The sequence below is a fragment of the Cynocephalus volans genome, chromosome 8 (genome assembly GCF_027409185.1).
Source record: "Cynocephalus volans isolate mCynVol1 chromosome 8, mCynVol1.pri, whole genome shotgun sequence".
NCBI lineage: Eukaryota > Metazoa > Chordata > Mammalia > Dermoptera > Cynocephalidae > Cynocephalus > Cynocephalus volans.
The window spans coordinates 131638034-131650301 of record NC_084467.1 but is presented as its reverse complement, the minus strand read 5'-3'; the positions used below and the strand labels follow the sequence as shown (position 1 = coordinate 131650301).

At 47.4% G+C, this 12268-nt stretch overlaps 1 protein-coding gene across 1 annotated transcript in view; it reads left to right on the top strand.

Annotated features, from left to right (window-relative positions):
- The window catches only part of TNR (tenascin R), a 77824-nt gene that overhangs the window by 23196 nt on the left and 42360 nt on the right, over positions 1-12268 (top strand). Inside the window, exon 7 of the mRNA XM_063106391.1 lies at positions 4659-4844. Within this exon, the coding sequence (XP_062962461.1) occupies positions 4659-4844 (186 nt within the window). The remainder of the gene's footprint in view (positions 1-4658; positions 4845-12268) is intronic.

The following is a 12268-nucleotide window of genomic DNA, read 5'->3' as shown; positions in this document are numbered from 1 at the left end:
AGAGACAAACAACTTTGGAGATAGATCGTCTAGGCCCGGGGTTGGCAGGTGTAGTTGAGTGATGAGAGGGTGCCCAGACCCTCACAGCAGGGCCCTCAGTCCTTTCAGAACTTCACTTAAATTCAAATTAACCAAAGAGCTTTTCCAGGTGATGGCTTCGACAATAGGAGTGCACTAATTGCACAGGCAATTAAAACAGAGATTTGCTTCCTGCATGGTGAGTAGGATATTTGCCTGTTCATAGAGCTGCTCTGAAAAAGGAAAGAGCCCTGATCGAAGCACAGCAAGGCTGGTGACTGGGGAGAAGCCAGCCCTAGGAAACCCTCTGGTTTCAGTTGCCCTCGTGGGGGGGGGGGGGGGGTAGCTCCTGGGATTGTTTTCTCTCCACCAAAGACCTTCCCTTAGCCCATGTCTCTCAAGGCACCAAAAGCAGGCAACAGGGCATTTGGCCAACAGGAGGTTGCTGCTTTGACTTCTCTTTAATGATGATACGGGGTTGAATTGTGTCCCCTGAAAAGATGTGGAAATCTTAATCCTCAATACCTGTGAATGTGACCTTATTTGGAAATAGGGTTTTGGCAGATAAGTAAATTAAGATTAGATAATTAGATAATATGACTGTGTCCTTGTAAAAAGGGACTATTTGGACACAGAGACAGATGCGAACAAGGAGAATGCCATGTGGAGATGAAGGCAGAGACCGGCTGATTCTTCTATGAGCCAAGAAATGCCAAAGGTCATCAGATGGTCACTGGATGCCAGGAGAACAGCATGAAACAGATTGCCCCTCCCAGCCCTCAGAAGCAAGCAGCTCTGCCGACACCTTAATCTCAGATGTCTGACAATAAATTTCTATTGTTTAAGATACCCAGTTTGTGGTACCTTGTTACAGTAGCCCTAGAAAACAAATAGGAAGGCCCAAGTCACAGCAGTTCAAGCCCCCACCTTCTTGGCAATGATTCCACTCTGGGATCCTCCAGGAAATCCTTTCGCAAGTTCAACATGGATGGCACCTGCCAGCTCAACAAGATTCTGGCTGCAGACGGCAGAAAGGGCTCCTGCCCTTGAAAGACCAGCTGCCCTCGGTCAAAGCTGTTCTCCCTGCACCACCTCACCCAAGCGTCTTCTAAGCCCACAGCTACAATATTTAACGAGACTCTGCTAAAGGCTTTAAGGTAGCAAACAAAACAGACAACTGACAATATTTATTTAGTCACTTAGCATGTATGTTTTGAACACCTACTGGGTACCAAGCACTGTTCTGGGCACTGAGGCTACAGAACAAATAAAACAGACAAGATGCTACTTCACATGAATTACGTTCTAGTGGGGAAACTGGACAATGAGGAAGAAAGGAAACATGTGATCACTTCAGTCATGAGTACTATGAGTGGAATGGATGATATAGAAGGAAGGCCACATTGGATGAAGGGTTTGGAAAGGCCTCTCTGAAGAGGTGACATTTTAACTAAGTCCTAAGTGAGCTAAGCCATGTGAGGACCTAGAGAAGAGCATTCCAGGCAAAGGTGATAGCCAGTGCAAAGATCCTGAGGTAGGAATACGCTTGATGTGTTTCAGGAGTAGAAAAGAGGCAAGAGTGTTACCGGATGATGTCTGAGAAGCAGGCAGGGCCAGACCACGCAGATCCCTGCAGGCCACGATTAGGGGTTTGTAACAGGGAGCAACAGGAAAGTTTTAAGGAGAGGAATCATTTGATCCAATTTATGTTTCAGAGTCTAGATATGGCTATGACCGGAGTCCTCAGTCCCAAGTCCCTCCGCAGGACCCCACTGGACATCTGTCTTTGCCTCAGGCCTGTCCTGCTGACGTGTTGCAGACACCAGCTCAGCACCCACCCACGGGCTGTCCTGCAGCTTCCCCTCCTAGAGGTCAGGCTTCAAGGTCAGGGGGAGCAAACAAGGTCACCTCATGTCACACATCTCCCTGTGTAACAGAGACTCAAAAAAGGATCACTCAAAGCACCGTGAATGTGTTGAGAAGCCCAGAGGGACCGCACCTCAGCAACTCCTGGGTTAGAAGGAGAAAGCTGAATGTAACAGCCCTGATTCAAAGTGAGCTTCTGGTTTTTTATTGTAAAGACAAGGAAGTTTCACAAGAAAATTCAGTGGATTCAATCATTACAAAAGGACATACGGACATGGGCAATGCTACAAAAGTTATCTATGGCTAAGTATACCCTAATAATGGAAACGAGTAACATCAGTAAAATTAACAATGTGACATTCCAAAGTACGATTAGTGAAAAGCTAAGTTGGTTAAACTGGCTCATTATCTACAGTATGACCTCTCCTTAAGCAAAAGTTACATTCTTATGATAAAATCTAAATACTATTATCTCTAAAGATTCCCCAACAGACAGCTTGCCCCTAGCAAACATTTTTTCCACAACTTTCCCTTCAGCAATTCTTAAAATCTCTTAACAGGATCCATAAGACAACCACCTGTTATCTTTAAAAACATTAAAGTATACAATCCCATACCTAAACAGTGATTAAGAGTTGATTAGATGGGCTTTTGCCACACTATCTGTGGGCTGTGGCCCCCTGTCCAGGGCTTTTGCCCCATGCATGCATTTACCTAAAAACCCTATTCTAAAATCAATGAGAATCTAAGATTTCTAACCTTTCAACAACCTCACTTCTAAGACCTACCATCCAAGCCCTCGTTCTAAGACTTACCTCTTTTAGGGTCCTTGACATTGGAAATGTCTGGTCCTTTTAGAGAAAACACAGCCCCCTATCCACAGGGCACAGGCCCTATGACCAAAAAACAAAAACCATAGTCTAACATTTCCAAGGTGTGAGTTTTTTAGTGGTGAAGAACACTGGGTACAGGTCTCAACCTTAACTTTAACTCTAACATTTTTCTGCTCCAGTTCAGTTCAGGCCATGCATACCAAGCCCAGTCTGGTCCCTGTGACCATCTGCTCCCCACGCATGCGATTCAGGGGCGGGTGGTCCCGGCCGTCCCTCCACATGTGTGTCTATCCAAGCTCTTCTGTCCATCCAACTGCTGGAGAGAGAACACACACCTTATCTGGTTTGCTAAAGTACATTGAGTGAGAAGACTTTTCTCAGAAAAATAAGCTGCAGGGACATAAATCTGCTAAAAGATTCACCCAATTTACATCACTAAACAGAACACTTCTTACTCCCAAGCCTCTGCATTCAGATTGATTCACAGCATTCCAGTCTTCCACAAGAACAATGGTGGATACTCGCCTCGCATTTATTTGCAAGGAGGATTTCTCAGAACAAATGGTTCGCTCCAAAGTGAAATTCAAGCCTCAAAGACAAGAACTATCTGGAATTTTTTAAGTGGAAGTTTTTCAGGGCAGTACCTTATTACACTGCAAGTTGTTTCTGCCCTGATAAGACTGAGGAGATGGCCAGTCTTGGAGAGAGAAGCAGCCCCCCAGGACTGTGGGAGAGAACCCAGTGCAATGCTTCTTTCATGGCTTCAGAATCCTTGGATTCCCAGAGAGCAAGTATTGGGAGTGCCATGCTGGTGAACCTCAGGAAGAGCTTCGGTGGCAACAGGCAGTGAGCCATCTTGGGCACCTGTGTTTGCACCAGGCACCGGGCCACACAGTTCATTTGCATAGTCTAACTGTAGTGAAGGAAAGAGAGCCGAGATGCCGGGTACCGTTCAAGCTTTATTAAAGAAAGAAATCTGCCGGGCTGTACTCAAAATGGAAGATAGCCCGGGGCTGCCCTGAAAATGGGGACAGCCCCAGCAATGGGTTTGCAAGAGTTTATATTACTTTTTGGGCGTGAAATGTATGAGGGCAGGGACCATTAGGTTGATGTAACTGGGTGGAGAACTGCACCGATGCAGAAGTGGGAAAGTAGTTTCTAAGTCAGGAGGCTTCTCCTAAAGGGAAAGGGGGAGGGTCTTGGTGCTGGAGTGGAAGATGAGGCTGGCGGCTATTTCGTGCTGGTGCTTATCTAAGATGGCACTGGTTATGTTGCAGATCTATTATGTACAAGCACCTGAAATGTCAGAATTATCTGCCTCCTTTACAGAGGTGGCCATCAAGGCTCCATGATGTTCAAATACTTGTCCATGGTCCCATCACTGTGTCAGAGCTGGGAATGAAACCGAGGCCTGACTCCAAAGCCCACACTCATTTCACTACATCACATCCTTTAAACATCTCTTAATTTTCCAGCCCACAAAACTTCCAGCAGTGTCTGGAAGTTTTGTGGGCTGGAAGTCAGCCCAGGGGAAGACAGCTTATGCTTCAAAATCTTGATATCAGCCGTCTTCTTTTCGCTTAGTGGTCAAATTGGATGTCCCTCTCTTCCATCTTAATCACTTAGGAGCCGTCTCTGATTTTCTTCTACCAGGGTTTCCCTTGCTTTATTTTTAAGCTTGTGATATTAACTGGTTCATTTTAAAGTTTCTAGAACACTACTGGAATTCTTGAACAGAAAGAGAAGCACAAAGTGCGAGGATATCTGACTTCCAAATAAAACTCTCTAATCTTTCCAAGGAATTTGTCACGCCAGACCAAAAACTCAAGGGCAGCCTTGCATGTGAGGCAGAGGGACAGGGGTGGGGGCTCTCACCCCAAAGCTTTTTAAAGTCCGATATGCACCACAAAGGTGATGTTGGTGATGTCTGTCTATTTCTAGAGATTGATGCCCCCAAGAACTTGCGGGTTGGCTCCCGCACGGCAAGCAGCCTTGACCTCGAGTGGGATAACAGCGAGGCTGAGGTTCAGGAGTACAAGGTTGTGTATAGCACCCTGGCTGGTGAGCAATACCATGAGGTGCTGGTCCCCAAGAGCATCGGTCCAACCACAAGGGCCACCCTCACAGGTGAGTAAGACCTATCTCTTGGGGGCGCGTAGGTCACTGAGTCTACACTCTCACAGCTCTCTCTCCAACCTACCCGCTCCACATCTAACCCATTGCAAATCGTATTGATTTAATCTTATGTATCTATCAAATATGTGTCCACGGTACTGCCATCTCCTGGTCTAAACTACTATCACCTCTTACCTCCACCACTGCAATAACCTCCCCACGTTCTCTCCTGCCCCGTCTGTCCCTCTCTTCACTCCACCAGTGGTCTTCTCAAAGTGCATTCCTGATGATGCCATCGCATTGTGCATACATTCCAGGGACTTCCCACTGCTCTTAGGCTAACCCCAGACCCTTAAAGTGGCCCAGCAGGCCCTGCCTGGTTTCCACGCCCCACTGCCCCACCAGTGCTCTCTGTGCTCCAGGCCTGCAGTCTGCTTCTTTCAGTCCCTCCTGCCGCAGGGCTTGGCACATGCTGTTCCCTCCCCAACAGGCACTTCTACCACCCTCTTTACCTAGTTGACATTGGCTTCCCTTGCAGCTCCCAGCCATTTGTCACTTCTCAGGGAGCCTCTCTGGTTCCCAGCCAAGGTCAGAGCTTCCTGTCCTGCACTCACCCTGCCAGTTACCACCTACCTCCTAGCATTCCTCACATTGGCATTTTACATACGTGGGCACAGCTATTTGATTGCCAGTCTCCCACCCTAGACCTAAAGCTCTGGAAACAACTTCCCATATTTGTTTCTGCTCATCATTGAATCCCCAGGGTCCTGCACAGTGGCTAACATGTATAAGGTCCTAGAATGAATGAATACATGAAACTGCAAAAGTTCTCTAGGACTGGAGCATAGGCTGCAAGAGGCCAGAGATGAGGTGAGATCCTGGTCATGCCTTATACACCCTGTAAAGGATTTGGGTTTATTCTGGAGGGCAGTGGGGAGTCGCTGGAGGATTTTCAACAAGGCAGTGCAATGACTAGATTTGTACAGAGGAGGGCAAGGCCAGGAGCAGGGAGAATGGTCAGAAGGCTGTTGCTGGAGTCAAAGCGGGAGATGATGGTGGTGGACTAAGGCAGTGCCTTAGGCCACTTGGTGCCTGCTGGGGAGTGTTCTCTGTCCTCTCAGGGGTATGGGACCCTGTCAGTGCTCCTCCTGGGAACTTTGGCACACCCATCCAAGAAAACCTACCTGCTGGACTCAGCAAAGTGTGTGGAAATGCAGGGTGTGTTCATCCATTTCTGTTGTTGGTAACAGAATACCTGAAACTGGATAATTATAAGGAAGTGAAATTTATTTCTTACAGTTTGGAGGCTGGAAGTCCAAGGTTCAGGGAACACATCTGGTGAGGACCTTCATCATAGCAATGCAGGGTGTCACATGGCAAGAATGGGCTGAGCAAGAGAGCTAACCTCCTCATTTTCTCTCCTTTTAAAGCCATCAAAACCACAACCATTGCTGCATGAATGAATCAATCCATACACAAGGGTGTAGTCCTCACAATGTAATCACCTCTCAAAGGCCCCACCTCTCAAATGATGTAATAGGATTCCCCGCCCTCTCAACACTGTTACAATGGAGATCAACTTTCCACCACATGAACTTTTGGGGGACACGTTTGAACCATAGCACGGGGCATGGTTTTCAGATGAAAGAGATGCTATGTGAGGTAGTTGTGGACCAGGGGCTGCCAGTGTGCTCAAGACAGAGACTCTGTTTAACATGTGTCTTGGCTTTCTGCAAAAGTATTTGCTGTCTTAGTAGACAAGGGATGCACAGCGAAGAGTGCGTACAGTAAACAAAGGCAGTATAATCAAAGCTGTCTTCTTCCCAAGCTGAAATCCCAGACCGCCTTGCCAAATGAGGCCAGTTAAAGTAAATATAACAAATGGCTTTTCCAGACAAACACACTCCTGAAAACACAGCAAGGAGATGGAAAGATATGCTGAGAAAGCAGGTCAGCGGGGGTGAATTAGACATAGAGAGGACAGACCAGCTGGCGTAAGGGCCTGGCAGAGATCTGAAGACAGTCACAAAAATTAAAGCTAAACAAAAAACTGAAATGATACAGGAGGGAACAGATTCTAAACACAGCCCATCCCCGCCTACAGCTGCAGGCTGATTTGCAATTAGCAGTTTTACAAAACTGATGGCTAGTTGTTTGGATGGAGGATACACCATAAAACCATGAGAGATATAGAGAACCCAGTCATGTCCTAGTTATTCTCTCACTGCCAGGAAAAATGGAGATTCTACATTCATTGATCATCTACCTTATTCCAGGCACCTTCACATAGTTATAGCTTATTTAATCTTCACCACAACCATGTGAGGTAGGTATTGTCAGAATCCCCATTCTATAGATGAGGAAACTAAGGCTCGGGGAGTTTGGAAACTTGCCCAAGTTCACAAAGCTAGCGAGGGGCACAGCTGTGATTCAAAGCCAGTTCTTCCAAGTCCCAGCTGGAAGGCTTCCCTTCCATGGCTGCTTCTCCCAAAGAAGTAAAATGAAAGGGACAGTCCAGATTTAAATGCTGCAGACCTATGAGGGATGGGAAAATTATTATTGAGTAGTGCACTTAGGTTGATTTTTTGTGTTAGAGTGGGGCTTGTGAAATCATACACACACACACACACACACACACACACACACACACACACACATCACATCACATCACATCACATCACATCACATCATTATCCCAGGGAGCTACTGCTGGGGAGATTTACAAAAGCAAATAGCTTTACGTTATTTAAGAAGGGATTTATAGGCATGTGAGGAAATCGCATACAACTGTACTGGCTGAGACACGAGTTACGAGCATTGCTCACTCTCCTGCAGCAGTATCTGGGGGAAGAGAGGTAAGGGGCATGAAGAATAGAACGGGGAAAGGGAGAAGCTTGATCCCAGATCTAAGCAGGTGTCCTTTCTCCCTCATTCCCCAACCTGAGCCCTAAGAAGGAGAGTTCTTCCGCCTCTGTGGCCTGTGTTCGGCCCCAGTCTTGTTTGAATGCTTTGCTCTGTGCCACATGTTAAAAGCCCAGACTCTGGACTCTGCCTCCAGGTTGGTCAATTTCTGTGGGTTTGGGCAACTGACTTAACCCCTCTAAGCCCTCTGTTTCTTCATCTGTAAAGGGGGAATGATACCACTTACCTCATAGTGTCAACATGAGGAGGTTTGTGAGGTCACGAACGGTTTAGGATGACTTCCTTTAATGACGTGGCACAGCGGTGTAGACCGTTGCTTCTCAGAGTGTGACATGGCATCCACTGCATGGGCATTGCCCTGGGAGATGTTAGAGCCCTGTCCCCACAGATCTACAAATCAGAGCCTGCATTTAGAAACCCCCCACGTAATTCATGTGCACATTAGTGGGCAAGAACTTCTGAAGTCACCCCACTCAGGTTTGACAGCACCCTGGTAGGTGTGCATCCTTGGGCAAATTTCCTTGTCTGAAGGACATCCTGTGTATGTCCTAGAGTTGTTGTGAGGATTAAATGAAATCATATCTCTGCACATAAGCACTTAGGATGGAGCCTGGCACACAGGGAGCACCCAGTATTTGATCTGTTTCCCACAAAGCTCAGACCTGGATCCATGGCAGCCTGGCCTTTCCCTGGCACAGTTCAGACCCCCTCTATTTTCATAACTGACTCTTGACCCTCAAAGTTGGAGGACACCTGCATTTGCTATTCCCTGCAGAAGCCCTTGTCTGAGAGGCCACCTTTTTCCTCTTTGCTGTGGAACCCAGGCTCTTTCTGACTCTCGGGTCTCTGAGTCACTCAGAGGGCTCACAGCAAGCACCCCCCCAACCTCCTTCTTCACAAGCCTTGCCCTTTGCAACAGAGCTCAGGATGGGCACAAAGTACTAAACATTTTTTCCCCATTATTCTCTGTAAGCAATGCCCAGAGAATTCCCTCTGGAGTACAAATTTGTTTCTGAACAATAGATTCTGTGTCTGCAATGATTTTTTTCTTTCTCCTTGCTAGTGGCTTCTGTGTCCTTAATGACGAGTCTTTTTTTTAGGCTCAGCCTCTTAGGCTGGATGATGTCTGCTTGGCCCCTGTACCATTCCTGCAGTCCCAAAGGGGCCACCGAGTGTCACACACCTTACAGATTCATCAAGGTGCCCCAGATTAGAACTTGACACCATGGAACAAGGACTGGCAGCACTGCTCTGCTTTCTGGGTAGTAACAAAACCCAGTAAACCATATAGAAAACTCCTAATAGAGAGAGGGAGGGAGATAGAGAGAGGGAAGCAAGGAGACTCTCAGTCCCTAAAAGGAATTTAGTCAAAATACCAGCCTCCCTGCCTGGGACTAATGAAAATTGTAAACACTACCCTGGCCTTTGTGTCTGAGGTGACTCCTCCAGTCTGTCATCAGAAGGGCGCCTGGCTGCCGCGTTTTCCCAGGAGGGGAGAGGGGCTCACCTCAGTCATCTACACTCTCCCACCTGGTCCTCCGTCATCAACAGAGCCCACATTTGAGGGTCCATGAGACCAGGACACAGGCAAAAGGAGCTGTCCCTTATGGCCATGTGCGCACTGGGCTCTACCCCAGTGCCTCCCTCACTCACTGCAGGGTGCCCTTGTGTGCCTCATGGTGGCACCTCCCAACCAGCCACCTCCCCCTGCACCTCCAGTCAGCAAGCTGCTAATCAGAAAAGTTACCAGCAGGGCCTAGGAAGCCTGGGGGCTTGAAGACTCCTGCAGACATGAGGCAAGGGAGGACTGCAAGAAAACCCAGACTCATAGCCAGCCATGCACACACACTCACACACATACATACACACGCACACACTCACTCACACTTGCCAGGCTCACGTCTGCACGCGTGTCCCAATCAAGCTCTGTGAGCTGCCACCTTCAAGGTCTGTGGGTGCTGGGGTCACAGAATGGGGGCCACAAACCAACCCCCACATTTTTTCCTCAGGGTCCAAATGGGGATCTAGTGACAATAAGGTGGGCTCCTCAAGGTGCCCAGGCAGGCAATGTGCTTGTCCACAGGAGGACTTTCCGTGAAGAAACCCGAGACTCCACAAGCAGTCCAGCTGGCAAATCTGTGCGGACCAAGGCGGTCCATGTCCACATCACCCTGTCTGCACTCCCCTGGCGCACCAGCGCACAAACCCCAAACTGAGCGCCAGACCCGGCTCTTCTGAGGACTAGGGGTCTGGGCGCTGGGCCTGGGGGCCAGGGCCAGGCTGTGCTCAGCCTCCTTCGGGTGAAGTCACAGTGCCCCCAAGTGGTCACTCTGATAAGACACCATCTAAACAAGGTGCCACCTTCTGGGGGGCAGGAAGGTGGAGAGTGGACTACAGAGACCCAAGTGGAAGAGGAGAGAGCTGGCAGAGGCTTCTACAGGCCTCCTCCTCAGAGTCTGGACATAAGCGCGTCTTCCCCTTATTTGTGTTCAAAGTCTGGAGAAAAGGGAACCAGGAGAAAGCCAGGTGGGAATGTTTCACCTTCTGCTTCAGCTTCTTCAGCAGGCAGTGCTTGTTTACAGTAAATACTCAGAAACGGGATGTTCCCGTAGCACAGGGGGTGATGAGCCTGCTTTTCATTAATGTTACTGGCAACAAGAAAGTTCCATCTGAGAACATTCCCTAGTATATTATTTTTCTTTTTAAATATGGGTTTGTTGGGCCAGTCCTTTCCTTAAAATCAGGATGGAATTGACTGCTTCTCTTGATACATGAACATCACGCACACCCCAAAAAAGCAGGAGATGTCCTGGAAAGGTTGACTCACTCAGGGAACCCTGAAGAAGCACCTACCATTATCCAAAAAGGTGGGGAGCCTGGGAGCTTAGATTTCCATTTAACTAAAAAGTAGATTATTGCCTGTCTGATGTGATTTCAGAGGCTCTCAGAAGATCCTGTGTCCCCAGATATCTCCCCATCTATGGAACCTCTGCTCTCCAAATTCCACCATCGGAAAATTTTCCCATGAGGGGACCTACATTAGGTCCCTGGTTTTCATAAATAATGTTGCCAAGTCTGCCTTCAAATCTGCTACTCCCTCTGCCTGGAATGCCTTCCCCACAGATCTTTCAAAACCCAGTCCAGATATCTTCTCTTGCAAGTCTCCCCAATACGCTCCACCACCACTATGCTGCTTCTGTGCTGCATATATTTTTTCACTATGCCATATACTGAAAAAAAATTCAAATCCTTTGGCCCAAAGTGAGGAGACTAATATGAAAACTAAAAATAATAATATAATAATATATTGATATAAAAACTAAGAGACTGACTGCAAGCTCCTTGGGGGCAGGGCCCTCAGTGGGTCCCTCTCTGTGAAGGCAGGTGTTCAGTGCACTAAGGCCAATCAAGTCCCTAAACCCAGTTTGGTAGACTTGAGTGCCAAGATACTTGGAAGATGAGCCCAAAGGGTCCATATTTCCACATGTCCACCTGAACTCAAGCAAGCCTGTGGACCCCAAGTGTCTCATTCATGTTTTTGCTGGCAAAAGACAGCAGTCTTGGTTTCTTGGGCCTCCTTCTCCTCACCACTTTCCCAGCTAGCAGCAGCAAGCTGAAGAAGAGTTTTCCTGAATGGAGGCGGGGGGGTGAGGGGGGTCATTCTGACTTCATCACCATGGTCCTTGCCCTGCAGGTGGGAAGGTGCTAGTCCCCATTCTTCTCTAGCCCTAATTAAATCTGTTACTGCTTGCCATGCCCCATTCTGACCCCCAGAGAAGTGCATATTTCCTTCCCTCTGTCTTTCCTAATATAGCTAGCTTTCGAGGGTCACCTCCAGTCCCTTCTCTAGAAAATGTGTAAAGAAAAAAAAAAAATCAGCCCATGCTGATCTCAGCCCCCCTTTGGAATGGCTCTTAGCAGCCCATGATGTAGAACCAAATCACTCTCAAATTCCAATTTGCTTACTCCCCTCCCCCCTACCAGCCTGTAAGGGTCTTAGGGAAAGGAACCAAGCTATGAGGTATCAGAAAGAATAAGAGATTTGGGCTCTATACCTAGTTTTATTGTGTACAATTTCAAGAAAAGATTCATATTATCTTTTAATTCCATTTTCCCACAAACTATTTGAAGTGCCCACATATTCATTTTCTGACCTGGGTCAAGGTGTGGACTTCTCTGAGCATCTGTTTGCTCATCAGCAATACACTTTCAGCAGAGCTGCCAGGGAATTAAATAGGAAAACATACACGGATCTCTAAGAAGCTTAATTATAACTATACAACTCTTTATCAACAGACATTCAAAACTTCTCCTTCATTTTTCGCCCCTCCTTTCTTCTCTCTGTTTCTTCTTCGTTATCTTTCTAGATTACCTAGTGTGTGTAGCTCAGTGCTTGACATATTATGGGCATTCAATAAATCATTAACTTACTTTTTCAGTACAGATTCCTTTTTATCCCCCAAAGGGCAAGGGTGATGTCTGTTCAGCTCTCTCTGGTATCCCCAACACACAAC